At 54.7% G+C, this 13,548-nt stretch overlaps 1 protein-coding gene across 1 annotated transcript; it reads right to left on the reverse strand.

Annotated features, from left to right (window-relative positions):
• Positions 1-2,353: 2,353 nt before the first annotated feature.
• LOC109365190 (maestro heat-like repeat-containing protein family member 2B) lies at positions 2,354-12,967 on the reverse strand. The gene is made up of 31 exons (XM_085216863.1): positions 12,943-12,967; positions 12,534-12,655; positions 12,271-12,393; positions 11,970-12,135; positions 11,726-11,824; positions 11,436-11,587; positions 10,948-11,091; positions 10,314-10,406; positions 9,959-10,028; positions 9,730-9,843; positions 9,572-9,645; positions 9,123-9,242; positions 8,870-8,977; positions 8,523-8,682; positions 8,355-8,395; positions 8,038-8,179; positions 7,560-7,612; positions 7,120-7,227; positions 6,739-6,858; positions 6,425-6,547; positions 6,135-6,290; positions 5,791-5,913; positions 5,385-5,464; positions 4,857-4,992; positions 4,649-4,741; positions 4,161-4,247; positions 3,859-3,982; positions 3,548-3,657; positions 2,941-3,093; positions 2,527-2,681; positions 2,354-2,413 (listed from the first exon to the last, which is right to left on the reverse strand). Exons 1-31 carry the CDS (start codon positions 12,965-12,967, stop codon positions 2,362-2,364), a joined length of 3,426 nt encoding a protein of 1,141 aa, XP_085072989.1. The 3' UTR covers positions 2,354-2,361.
• Between the last annotated feature and the right edge of the window lie 581 nt (positions 12,968-13,548).

Raw genomic sequence — 13,548 nt, forward strand, 5'->3', positions numbered from 1 at the left:
TCTCTTTATTTCCATGCAAAGATGGTGCTTCTCCCACAACCCAAATAGTGAGCAGGAGTGCTGAGCAGCTCCACAGACATGCTTTGTCATGCATGGCCCAGATCTAAATGCTCTCTCATGTGATTCCCATGCAGAACTTAGGAGTCACAGTGTTGCAGGAGCCACTTGCAGGAGGCAGTTGGCAGACAGAAACCTCATTTTTCATGTCACAAAGGAGGCGGTACATTTAATTTGCTGCTGTTCGTTCTGTACACAGACAATAGCAAAGCCAGCAACTTGTTGAAGCACTTCAATCTTCCAAAACTGATTTTCCGACTCTCCTGCTTTCTACAGGCTGTATAGAGAACGCTGGTACTTAACTTGGATGCCCAAACTCTGTTGATACCTCTGGAGTGAAGTCACTAACTGTGACTTAGGTGGCTAAGCAGGTGCTCAGAATCTAGACTTTGATGTGAGGCCTGTCGTAGTATAACCTTAAGCCTCTATGTTCTGACTCACTCATTTATTACTTCCTTGCTATGTGTGATAGATAGGTAGATAGATACATACATACATACATACATGCATAGATGGATGACATTTTAGTGTACTGCATCGGGAATTTGCTTTTCTCTTGAAAAACTGACTAAGTTCACAATTATATAATACCATAAAAAAGCAAAAGTTCCAGATATGATCAAATTATGACAAAATGATTAATAAATGATGATAAATAAAAAGGTAAAATAATGATTGAAAGCTTTGAGAAATACATGCCATAAAATGCATGGGAACAATAAACTCCTAAACAATAATAAAAACCAAAAGCCCATGATCTCCTCAGGCACTAGTATTATCCTAAACGAATTCAAAGTAGTAGTAAGAACATACTCAAGAAAGCCAAAATCGCACGTAGGTGAATTAGGCATTAATGCCACCTTCTTGCACAGGATGCAAGCATATAGCAGTCCCTGAAAATCTCAGTCTCTGAAACAGTTTTCTTGGAAACCGACAGAAAGTTAAAATGGCCCATGTGGGATTGCCTAACTGCATGTTGGCATCAAAAGAGCATGGCCAGCACGTCGAGGGAGGTGATCCTCCCCCTCTACTCTGCACTGGTGAGGCCACATTTACACTACTGTGTCCAGTTCTGGGCACCTCAATTAAGTTAAAAGACAGGGACCTCCTAGAAGGAGTCCAGCAGAGGACGACCGCAGGGATGACTGGGGGCCTCCCATGTGAGGAAAGGCTGAGTAACCGCGCTCTGTTCAGCCTGGGGAAAAGGACACTGAGAGGGGATCTGGTAAATATTTATAAACATCTAAAGGAAGGTGGGAGGCAAATGGGTGAGGCCAGGCTCTTCTCGATGGTGTGCAGCAATAGCACAAGGAGTAACGGCCTAAAACTTGTACATAGGAAGTTTTGTACTAACATGCAGAAGAACTTGTTTATGGTAAGGGTGATGGAGCACTGGAACAGGTTGCCCGGAGAGGCTGTGGGGTCTCCTCCTCTGGAGACATTATTCAAAACCTGCCTGAAGGTGTTCAGGTATGACCTAATCTAGGAGTTCCTGCTAAGGCAGGGGATTGGACTAGATGAGTTTCCAGGTCCCTGTCATTCGGTGATTCTGTTGTTGGTATGGAGAAGTGACAGCAGCTATAAAAATGAAGACTTGGTGAAAAAAATACTCTTTTCACATCTTAACCAGGATTCTGGCATTTATTTTTTTTAATAAATAATACAATATTTTTTAGCTCATATTCCCTTCTCCTCTTCTCTTCTCTCCTTTCTCTCCTCTTCTCTCCTTCCATTTTAAAATTTATCTTTTTCATTCCCTTTTTCCTTCCATCCCCATTCCCTCCCCTTTCCCTTTCCCCTCCTCTCCTGTCCCTTCTCCTCCCCTTCCCCCTTTTACCTTTCCTTTTTCCTTTTTTCCTTTCCTTTCCTTTCCTCTTTCCTTTTTTTTCCCTTTTTCCTCTTTTTCTTTTTTTTTCCATTTTTTCCATTTTTTCCATTTTTCCTTTTTCCCCCTTTTCTCTTTTTCCTTTCCTCTCCTCTCCCTCTCCTCTCCTCCCATTTTAAATTTATCTTTTTCATTCCCTTTTTCCTTTCCTTTCCTCTCCCTCTCCTCTCCTCCCATTTTAAATTTATCTTTTTCATTCCCTTTTTCCTTTCATCCCCATTCCCTCCCCTTTCCCTTTCCCCTCCTCTCCCATCCCTTCCCCCTTTTTCCTTTCCTTTTTCCTTTCCTTTTTCCTTTCCTTTTTTACCTTTTTTCCCCTTTTCCCCCCTTTCTCTTCCTCTCCTCTCCTCTCCTCTCCTCTCCTCTCCTCTCCTCTCCTCTCCTCTCCTCTCCTCTCCTCTCCTCTCCTCTCCTCTCTTCTACTGGCTCCACCGCTGAAGGCAAAACTCTCTTATTCTCCTCCACGTCTTGCTAGAAAAAGAAGAGTCTCAAGTTATGACTGAGTAATTTTTGCCTCAAGCAGACTTGGAGAGGCAAGCTACAACTGTGACTGCAGCAACAGCAAAGGCAGGAGTGCCCAGTACCTGTCTGTGGGCCCAAGCAGCCGGGAGAAGTTGTCAATCACGAACTCTTTGTGACAGAGGGTGAGGATGGCCACCGCCTGGCACAGGAAGGGCATGAACGTGCTCTGCTGCGGGGACGACGTGCAGCTGCGCAGGATGTAGAGGATCGGTGGCACCTGAAAGAAGAAGGGGAGAAAGAATGACTTGCTGCATCCTGGACAGGATGCAGGAAGTAATCGTGGACATTCAGCACATGAGCAGTGCCTGCCCCCTTGACATGCTGCCCAGGCCTAAGTTTAAATTTCATGTCAGGCCACCCTGTCCAAGCCCTGGCTCTGCGCTCAGGCTGTGCTTCTCTAGCACAAGAGACAAAAGGCACAAGGCATAGTGCAACAGCCAGAAAAAGTCCAAGACACGTGGAAGAAAGTCTCATACGTTCCAATAGATGTCCTTCCTATACATCTGCAGAAAGGTGGTCATCCACTTCCCAGCAGCACGCACGCGCACTCCTGTGGCTTTCCGGATGGTCTCCTTGATGGCCAACATGAAATCGACAGTGCGTTCTAGGGGGAAGTTTCTGCACACGATCTGCAGAGAAATGAGAAGCAGGAGAGATCCCATCACTGCTCTGCGGCAGCTCTTCAAAACAGAAAGCAGTCTTGAGGGCATTCTTAATTCAGTGGCTTGCTGGTCATCCAGGCAGCAATCACAACGCTCCTGCTGTCTGTACCCTGCTATTTATACAGAAGGCAGTTGAGCCTTCTCTCAGCTTCTGCATCCATGGTGTTTGCTTACATGCAAAGCCTACCTCCTAGCAGCCACAGTCACACATGCACACACACACACACGCACACATGGCGTCAGCTCCTTTCACTGGGCACCTGAAGGCCAGACATAGCTCAGAGCCTTCTGCTACTCGCTGAGAAAAGCGGTCTCAGGGTGACAGCTCATTTTGGAAATAGTGCGAGAGGCTGGGGGCAGCATAAGGTCATGCAGAAGTCTACGCACAGAGATCCCACCACCCCTTTTTGGGTCCACTTACTCTTGCCATTTTGGACGAGGTCTGGAGCTGAGAGACAATGCTGCAGGAATGCAGCCCCTCACACAGGCTCCTGATGTCACCCATCTCGATGATTCTGTTGGTCACTTTGGCTGGAAAGAGCACAGGGAGAAAAGGGAAGTCATGCTTCTGGAAATGAAACTGCTTTCCACGGGGGAGAGACCAAGAACAGGGAGGGGCAAGAAGAGAGCTGTGCACGGTACCTCTCCCTCCTGTAAACAGGGCCCAGGCCATGAGGCTCTGGTAGTGCTGCGGAGGAGAGTAGAAGGCTGTCGCACGCCTGCTCTACTCACCTTGGATTCGGAGAAGGGAGCTCAGACAGGTGACAGCCAGCTGGCGGGATGCAGGCATGGGGTCGCACGTCAGAGGCGCCAGCAATCCCACCAAGGAGCCAAAGTGCTCGCAGGCATCTCCTCTCTGCAGGGGTGAGAGGCAGGAACAAAGCTGTGGACGGCCCCAGCTCTCCCTAGCTTCTCCTGCCTGTGCCTTCCCCATGCTGCTGTAACACAGCATGTACAGCTGGGCGGAGCTCACCTTCCAACTCAGGGGCACTGGGGAGGGAGCAGGGGGGAGTGTGATGGGGCTCTTTACTCACTTGACGCTCTTCACAAACAGCCAGCAGCTGGGAGCAGGTCTGCAGGGCCCTCTTGCGCTCCCACACGTTGTCTGATGTCAGCGATCTCTGCAGGACCTGGGGTAGAGCATCTGTCTCAATGAGGACGTCTTTTCTTTCCCTTCCTGCTGCCACCCCTCTCCCTGTCCCTCCTTTCCCAGCACTTTCCCTCAAGGTCTGCCCTGCTGCTCCATGTGGCCTCCCGCCTCACTGAGCACTGACACTGCTGCCCCCGCTCTGCAGTCACTCCTGCCTCCTAACCCAGGAGCTTTTCCTCGGCTGTGGCCTGCCAGAGACTGGCTCGTGCCTTTCCCCCTACAGGGCCCATTTCTCTGCTCATTTCTGAGCTCACAGTGAGCTGGCACATTAGCACGAGACTTCTCCCCCTCTGATTGTCCTCTCAGTCCCCAGATCTCTGCCCCCACTATTGACAGGCACCATGCTTTCTCCCTTGCCCCACACATACTCACATGGACTATGTTCTGAAAGAAGCTGCCAGTGGGCTCTGTCTCGAGCAGGACCACCATGAGCCGGCCCAGAGCTTTCAGTGATGTTTGCTGAAGCTGAAAGCAGAAGAGGGGAGGAGTGAAGTGTAGCATCATGGCTGCCAGAGCATAGGTTGTGTGTGCTGAGGTAGGGTTTGACCGAGAGATGGCAAGGAAAGTTACGGCAGGTTACCTGCAGGTACTGAGCTGCTTGCTGTGACTTCCTGATCTTCAGCATAATATCCACTGAAGGGTATGTCACAATGTTCTTGCAGCACAGAACCAGCATTTCACTCATGTCCTTGCTTTCAAAAGAGGGCTTCAGCTTGCTGACAGGAGGAAAAAAGGAAGAGAAAGCAGAAAAGACCTTTACTCATTCTCTCCAGACTGGTTCAGGCAACATCTGAGTTAGCTGCAAAGCTAACACCCCCAGCTCATGCTGCTGAGCACTGTCTTCAGTTCCAGCAGTGCCCACCTCCTCCCCGGCAGCAGTGAACCACCTCCCACTCTGAAGGGAAGGAGACCCCAGCTCTCCCTTCTCTTCCCTGCAGGGGACAGGAGCACCAAGGCCTTTCTCCCTGCCTGGAATCTCAGCTTTGCTGAGCACAACAGCCCAGCCGTCTCTCCTGTAGATGCGGCTCCTCACCCCCTGCCCTCTCCAGGCCTTCAGAAGCTACCCAAAATGGGGACCACCATCCTGCCTTGCAACCTCAGTCCTTACCTCAACTGCTCCAGGGCCGGAACCACCTTGAGGGGCACCGGGGAGACAGGGATGCCCGAGTAATACTTCTTCAGCAGGTCCTGCAAGTCCCAGAGAGACACTGTCAAGGTGGGCAGGGGGCAAACAAGAGCTGTTCCACCCAGCCCAGAGACAGACACAACTGCCACACACTGGCCCCATCACTCCCATGTTTCCATGGGAGCACTGCAGGATGCAGCATCTCCACAGTTGGTAGATCTAGCCTGCTGCCCAGCCGCTGCCTGCCAGCACCCAAGATCCCCACTAGCTGGAGACGTCCGGCTGATGGAGATGTGTGGCTGATGAAGACGTGTATGCCTCCAGGAAAGCGAGTCTCGTGGCACAGCCCAGAACTCCACTACAGACAGCCCTGTCTCTAGGCACTCACCATCAAGATATTCAGCAGCTTTCCCTTCAAGGAGGGGTTAAAGCAGGCCGAATCATCCACAGCTTGGAAGGCAGAGCTGAAGTCGGTGATGCTCTGCACCAGCGCGAGGTTGTTCTGCAAGTCCTGAGGTCCAAGAGAGAAGAACAGTCTTTGAACTATGGGAAGGGACAAGGGCTGCAAGGGGGACACGTGAGGGCAACACTAAGGGAAGGGCTTGAATCTTCATCTGGGCACAAAGCATTCCCCGAGGGACCTTTGGAAAGGGAAGGCCCATCTCAGCATCCTCCCATGTGGAGGGGCTGCAGCTGGGCGCTCAGACACCCTGGCACGCTTTGAGCTCTCACCCGGCAGCTGCAGCTGTAGAGCATCAGGATGTTGCCCACGATGTCTCCCTCCAGGTGGGCGAGCAGCTGTTCTTTGGAGGCACGCAGTGCCAAGCTGCCGTGGGCGAGCATGAGAGCGCTGCGTGTGGCATGAGCTCTCGTGCTCTCCAGCTCCACCTGTGTGGGGAGAAATGCCTTGAGACACTCACTCAATGGCCTCAGTGCTCCGCGATGCACCTGGGCTCCCAAGGCAGGAGCTGCAGTGAAAATAAGGCAGAAGAATGCCAAGATGGAAACCCGTAGCGCTTTACCTTCTTGCGCCTGGAAATCCTTGCATTGCGGCCTTTGCACAGCCTGGACGCAAAGATAGTGAGTGTGGCCAGGACTGTTTGGAAGTTGCTCTCAGCAGCATGGCTGAGAAGAGAGACCATTCCCTGCACAAAAGAACAAGCGGCAGTTGGCACAGGCCTGAACCTACTGGCACAGCCAACCACGGGCCAGTCCTCGCCTGAGGAAAATGGCAGCAGTGAGGAGATGGAAAGGTCCGGAGCAAGGCCAGGAGAAGCCCTCTGCCCCAGGGACAGAGCGGGGATGCTTGCAGAAGCTGGAAAAGAAGAGAGCTCACCTGGGCCTCAGATGGCTCCTCTGCATTTGCTTCCTCCAGGTGCTGCAGCAGCTTCTTCTGGACATGAAGAACTCTCTTACAGGCTCCCAGTGCTGTTCCCAGAGCCTTGTACAGGAAAGACTGCATGGGAAAGGAAAGAAGAAGCTGAGATGTGGCAGCAGCCTGACCTGCTGGGGGAGGGCCAGGTGGGAAAGTCCCACGCTTCCTGTGAGTCGCTGAGAGCAGCTGCAGGGTGCAGGCAGTTTGAAGGGAAAGGTCCTCTGGGAGGCATGGGTCAGGAAAACAGCGTGAGCATCTTGTGTGGGCAGAGCACCAGTCGCAGCCCCAGCTCCAGTTGGAAACCTGCAGCTGCACCGCTGGGTAGAGCTGGGGGAAACTCACCTTTTCTCCAGAGCTGTTGGGAGAGCTGCTCAGCCACCGGCTCAGCTCGCAGCTCAGGGCCTCGATCCAGGCCTCATCCTTTATGGTGTCCACTGATGCCTTCAGGAACTGTTGGAGAACAGAAGAAGACAATGTTCCCTTGCCCTTTGCCTCTTCCCTCACTCCCAAGTTGCTGCAGCCTTCTGGGGAGAGGTGCCTGGAAGAACAGTCCCTCTCCCAGCTTCCCCAGCATTCCCTCCATTAAAGCCTCCTGCCGCTCTTCTCCTAAGACCCCCCCTTGGCCTTGGCACAGAGCAGAAGAGGCAGCGCCACAAAGGCGTGCGGCCGCTCCGCAGCAGTGTTTGAGAGGCTGTTCCTGTCCCACAGTGGCTCATATGGGAGCGGGGCTACTTGGGACAGGCAAGCACTTCTGTGTACCGTGCCTCTTGGCAATGCTGTACCTTTAGCAGACGGCGCTCAAACTCTGCAGAGTCCAAGAAGCTCTCCCCTTTCCCTGCACAGCAATAGGAAGCAAAAGACACTTACTTGGGATCAAGCCACAGAACTTCTTCTGTGCAAACCTGTGCAAAGCTGCTGCAAACCTGGATTGGCCTGGACGCTTGACACTGCCAAGCTGAGACCTGCACCCCCTCCACAATGACCTGTCCCTCCCCACAAACACTGTCCCTGCAGGAACACGGAACTAACTGCTCATAAACTGCTGTCTGAGGGGATGTGAAGGGCCCATCCGTGTCCTGGAATGGGCAGATGCCCAGGGGAAAGGTCCCCCCAGGCCTCAGCGCTGTCTCCCTGGAATGGGAACAGCAGCAGAGCAAGCACTGGGCTGCAGGCAGTGCTTCCCCTCTGCCACACTGCAGAGATGGATTTTCACTCCCCCCCTTCCCTGCCTCTGCCTCTCCCTCCCCACCAGCACTTTACCTTCGAGGCACTGCAGCAGCAGGGGGATCTCAGTAGCCCACATGGCCCCCACAGCTCTGTGGAACCTCCTGTGGAGGTTTTGCATCAGCAGTAAGGCAGCGGCTTGGAGTTCGCTGCCTGCAACAGGGCTGCCTGCCACCACCTGAGGGAGAGCAAGGAGAAGCAGGGTCACTTCTGCAGCAAGAGCAGCGACTTCCCCCCAGGAGGGAAGCAGTTTGGCTCTGCCCTGGTGTGCAAGGAGCAGCCAACAGCTTTGCCCATGCCACGCTGCTTCCTCCTCGGGGCTCGTGGCACCGGCCTCTGGAGCATCTACTCACCAAGAGGCGCACCAGCAGTGTCTGGGGAGTCAGCAGTGGGCCTGCGAGGAGATAAAAGTGCTGAGTAAGACTCCAAGACACTCCGTGCCCAGCCACACGCACCTCCGCTGTCCCTTCTGAGTGCTACCACAGGTCAGCAGAGCTCACAGGGGGACTTTCTGCTCCTACCTTGAAACATGGAGCTGACAAAATGGGGATCCAGATCTTCGATCCGCCGTCCTGTCAGATCCTCTCTCTCAGACAGGGCTCGGACACAGCGGGAGACCGGGATCAGCATGCCGGTGTATTGGGCTGGCACCACGAACAACAGCAGCCGCGGCCACAGGAGCTGTAGGGAACGAGGCAGTTGAGCGTGTCAGCATTCCTGCCTCTGCTCAGAGATGAAAAGGACTGTGAATTTCCCTGAGTCTTGTGTGCTTCAGAGCATGTTGGTGGAGAGAGCTGGGGTGCTGGAATGAGACAAGGAACACATGGTGCAAAGGCAAGGAGGAGCAGCAGGGCAGAGTGTGACTTACTTTGGACATCCCTCTCACAGAGACGTCCAGTGACCCCAGGATGTCCATGCACAGCTCCTGGAGAGCTCCTTCTTCCTGGGCTTCCTGGATGGAAAGGTTTCCAGCTGCCTGCACAACAGTGGTGTTGAAACACTGGTTATGCTCAGTTCTCAGGAGCCTCTCGGGAGGCTCAGGTGTGTCCCCAGTGGTGCTTCTGTGCCACCCTCTGAGCAGCACAGGTCTTCCAAAAGAAGATGCTGCCCACTGTCCTTACCCTTCTTCCTGCGGTGCGGCTGAACTCACTGAAGATGTGCCCCACCACATCCCAAGCTGAGCAGCTCCAGGCGTTAGCATTCAACAGATCATTAATGAAATGCAGAACGGCCCTCCTCACCTGCCAAAGAATAATTGTGAGTGTGATTTTCCTGGTCGGAAGGCAAAGGGAAGCCATCTGCTTGTTGGGGCAGCCCTTTGGGCATGAACGGATACAAGGGCAGAGGAGAAGCTTTGGCTTCTGAGGGGAGGGCCAGGCCTTAGCACCAGGCTGTGCACTTTCCATGCACAGCACAGGGACCTGCCCGCTCTACCCTGCGTGCTCTCCCCACAGGAACCATCACAACCATGTCGTCAATGCCCCAGCACCCCCCTGATCACCCCAGCCCTGCCTGTGTTTGCAGCAGCATCACCACCCTGACAACACTTTCCTTTCCCAAACCAGCTCACCCGAATCCTGGGGTCGCTGCACAGACGCTGCACAGCCTCCACAACCTGGGGCAGCTTCTCTGTCATCATGGGATCTGCAAGAGATGCACAGAAGCATGAGTGGAAGCACAACCCAGATGGCAAAAGGGATCCCTGAAGTCCCAACCTGTGGTACTGACCATCAGAGCAAACCAGAGCACCAAGCAGACCCAGGGCTGCCACGCATCCAGCCTCCCAGTCATCGCCCAGCTGTGACTGCAGAAACAGGATCATTTCATCTGGGCAGATTCGGGCTGCAGGGAGGAAATCCCACACTGTATTAGCAGGCAACTCAAGCCCATTCCTCAGATTTATGAGAGAGGTTTTGGCCAGGGCACCGCCAAGCATTGCCAAAGCTTCTCTCCTTACCCTGCAGCATGATACAGTGGGTCAGCTCTGCACAATCAGCCTCGCTGTGCTGCTTGCTGTCGTCATAGAGCTGTGGGAAGAAGGTCCATTTGAGAAAATCACACTGGCACTGAGGACAGAAAAGACACTGTGCTGCCCGCTGACGTCTGCCTTGGCACTCTCGGGAAGAGAACAGGCAGATAAAACCCAGTCCTCTCCACACCATCCCCGGGGGCACACGCACGGCTCTGGAGTAGCCTTGGGCATGCAGAAGCTAAGGCTGAGCTGCCTTAGTCAGGGGCTCAGAGCTTTGCAGTCCTCCTGAGACTTAGCCAAGAAGGAAACTGCTGTGGGTGCAAGGATAGGCTCCCCTTACCTGGTAGAACACGGCACTGGTGATGTCCTGAAACTTGTCCTTTGGGATGACAGAGTCAATGCCCTCTAAGACCTCCAGGAAGAGAGTGAGGCTCTGCAAGAGACCAGGAGAGGAAGAAAGGGATGAAGCCACATCTAGCCACTTGGGAGTGGAGAAACTGTTTCCCGATGGTTTGTCTACTGGGAGAAGCTCCCACACAGGTGTTCTTGTTTGTCCCCCACCTCCCAGCTGCACCAAGAGAGCCTCACTGCTCTCAGCTGAGCCATGTTTGGGCATCGTTTGCAGGCATTTCCCACCCAGCAGCCCTCTTCTCCCCCATCAGATGCAACTGAATTTAATCCACCCCCGTTCTTAACACAGAGCTCCTCAGGCACTCAGCGCCCCATGGTGGTGGTGGTGGTGGTGGTGAAACCTCCCATCCCCAGGAGATGAGCCCCAGTGACTCTTGGCTCCCTCCTGGCTCCTGTCCGGGTCGTTCCTTCTTTGACTGAAGAGCTCAGGAAGCCTCAGACCTCCCTTGAACACTTGTTCCTTCTTTCTCCAAGGTCTCCCCACCTCCTCCCTGCATCCCCCTGATCCCTCGTGGCACTTGCATGGGCCCCACGTCCACCCTGAGCCCTGCACAATGTCTCACCTTGGCCACCCTGCACGTGTCTTGGATCTCCTGACACGGGTGAATGAGCCAGAGGAGCTCCTCCCAGACGTGCTCTCGGTGCAGCTCCTCTTGCAGGAGAACATCCAACATGGCAGACACAGCCCCGAGGACGGCCTCTCTGTCCTGGAGAGGGATGGCAGAGGCCCAGCATCAAAGACTGAAGGTCTGTCCTTCCTACAGAGAGGGCTTTCTCTTTCCCTTCCCTTTCCCTGTACCCCCACGCCCAGAAGGAGATGGGCTTGCTCTGGAGAGCAGGCAGGTTTTCCCCACACCCTCATCCCCAGCTCTCCCTGCCACAATACTGTGACATGCAGCTGCTCCCTGGCACAGAGCCAGTTTGGGACCCTTTGCAGAGCCAGCCCACTCCCTCTCGTCACCCCTCGGCTCTCAGCCTGCTGGGCACAGACAGAGCTGCCGACATGGGTGCCCCTGCTGCCATCCTGGGCTGGGAGTGCAGCAATGCTCACCTTCTCCTCCTGGCAGTCCTGCCAGTTCCTCAGCACAGAGAAGAGCAGCTCGTGAAGGTTCTCATAGATCTGCCCTTTCTCCATGGCAGGCCAGGGGCATTGCATTCCAGAGGACAAGTTAATCTTCACTCCGTCCAACCACTGTTTCACAACTGAAAAAACAAAACAAAATAAAAATTAAAAAAGAATAATTAAAAAAAAAAAAAAAAAGAGAGTGAGAGAGAATGGAGCCTGTGAGAGTCTGCAGCAAGGGCTGTCCCGAGGCCCCCTGCTCTGGGGCCGGCACTCACCAGCACAAGCGATGCGCAGGATCTGGCCGCTCCTCACCTGGCCAACCACACTGCGCAGGCCAGCCAGTGTCAGCCACACAAAGGGGATGCATTGTGGAGCTGCAGAGAGGAAGGAAAGGGCCACAGTCAGAACCCCAGCAGTGACAGAGGAGGGGCTGCAGCCCTGCATCCCCCAGCTCAATGCAGATCACACGTGGAGGGGAGAGACCCCTTTCCCGGTTGTTACAGATGTAGGGCACTCTACCATAAGTGCTGAAGAGTTTGCTCAGGGTGATGAGCACAAACTCCTTGGACATCTCCCCCGCGGCCTTCAGGTGGCTCTGGAGCTCGGCCATAACCAGGGTGAAGTGAGTCCGAGCCAGAGCCACCAGGACATTGCTGGCAGCTGTCTTCATATTGCCAGTCACGCCCTGAAAAAGAGTCTCTGGTGACATGCGGCACAGGAGACTGCCTGAGGCCCTTGGAAGGGCTAAGCCATCGCCGTCCGCCAGCAGAACAGCAGCGTGGGCAGGCGGCTCCCTTTGCCTTTGGGAGTGACCCCTCACCTGGGCTGCCGTCAGGTCCTGGGACACCTCTGCCAGCAGCCGGTTCACCACTCCGCACGGCGGGCGGCTGTTGTCTTCCCACAGGGCGCTCTCCAGCTCACAGTACGCCTGCGCTCGGTCACCCTGGGGACAAGGATCGGTCACGCTCGCTTTGCCCGCTGCCACCCATCCCTGTGTGGATGTGCTGCCGGGGCCTGGCACCCACGGCACCGTGGCACTGGGCCAGGAGGGCAAGGACTGATGGTTGGACGTCCCCAGCTCACCTCCTGATCTTGCAGGCGCTGCAGCAGCAAAGTCACGGCGCAGGCAGGGACAGGGCTCGACACCCTGCTTCTCTCCCTGCGACGTGTACGCCTGGGCATGCAGCCCACACAAGCAAAGAGACCTGGAAGGAAAGAGCGGAGCAGCTGCCGCTGGCGTTGCTTGGAGCCAGGGCCGAGCATCCGGCCAGCTCTGGGAGGAACGCTCCTCCAGCCCCACAGCACGGGGCTGCGTGTGGTTGGCGGGGACAGGGGAGGGAGCGTTCCCCTTGCTGGGGGACTGGGGAAACCACGGTGGGCAGCTGCACTCAGCAGAGCAAGGACAGTGCTGCTGGCACATCCTAAACAGACACCGGAGGCACACATGTGCTCGGGCAGCGTCACGGTGTCCAGAGAGGTGGAAGGACCTCACCTCGAAGGGCTCTCAGACGCTCCATCACAGCAGGATATGTCCAGACAGACACAACGCTCTCTCTGGGTTCACTTCCTGCGGGTCCCACAAGCGGACTGAGCCACCGCTCCCACCGCTGCCACAAGGGTGTATGAGGTACCACTGTGACATCACACCACAGTGTCACCTCACAGAGAATGACGCGCCCCGGGCTGGGGACCAGGCAGCATGCAGGGCAACCCTGCAGGCCCCAAAACACAGCACGTTTTTGTGACACAATCAGCTGTGGGGTTCCGGTTCCATGTCGAAGCAGGGAATCACCTCAGCGGGTGAGGGAGAGCCCCTGCCAGGGAGCAGCTGCTGGGCACTGTTGCCTGGCATTGCCTTAGTGACTGGGGACTCCATGCCAGGAGGCACGGAGGCCCCCATCTGCTGCCCAGACAACCTCTCCAGAGAGCTTTGCTGTCTTCTGGGGGCACGTGTCAGAGATGTTAAGGAAACTCCACCGCATCTGATCAAACAAGAAGATAACCATCATAGAATCATAGAATCATAAAATCCTAGAATCACAAGGATGGAAGGGTCCTACAAGATCATCTCATCCAACTGTCATCCCATTACCACTCC

Source organism: Meleagris gallopavo, chromosome 1, assembly GCF_905368555.1.
Source record: "Meleagris gallopavo chromosome 1, MGAL_WU_HG_1.1, whole genome shotgun sequence".
Classification (NCBI taxonomy): domain Eukaryota; kingdom Metazoa; phylum Chordata; class Aves; order Galliformes; family Phasianidae; genus Meleagris; species Meleagris gallopavo.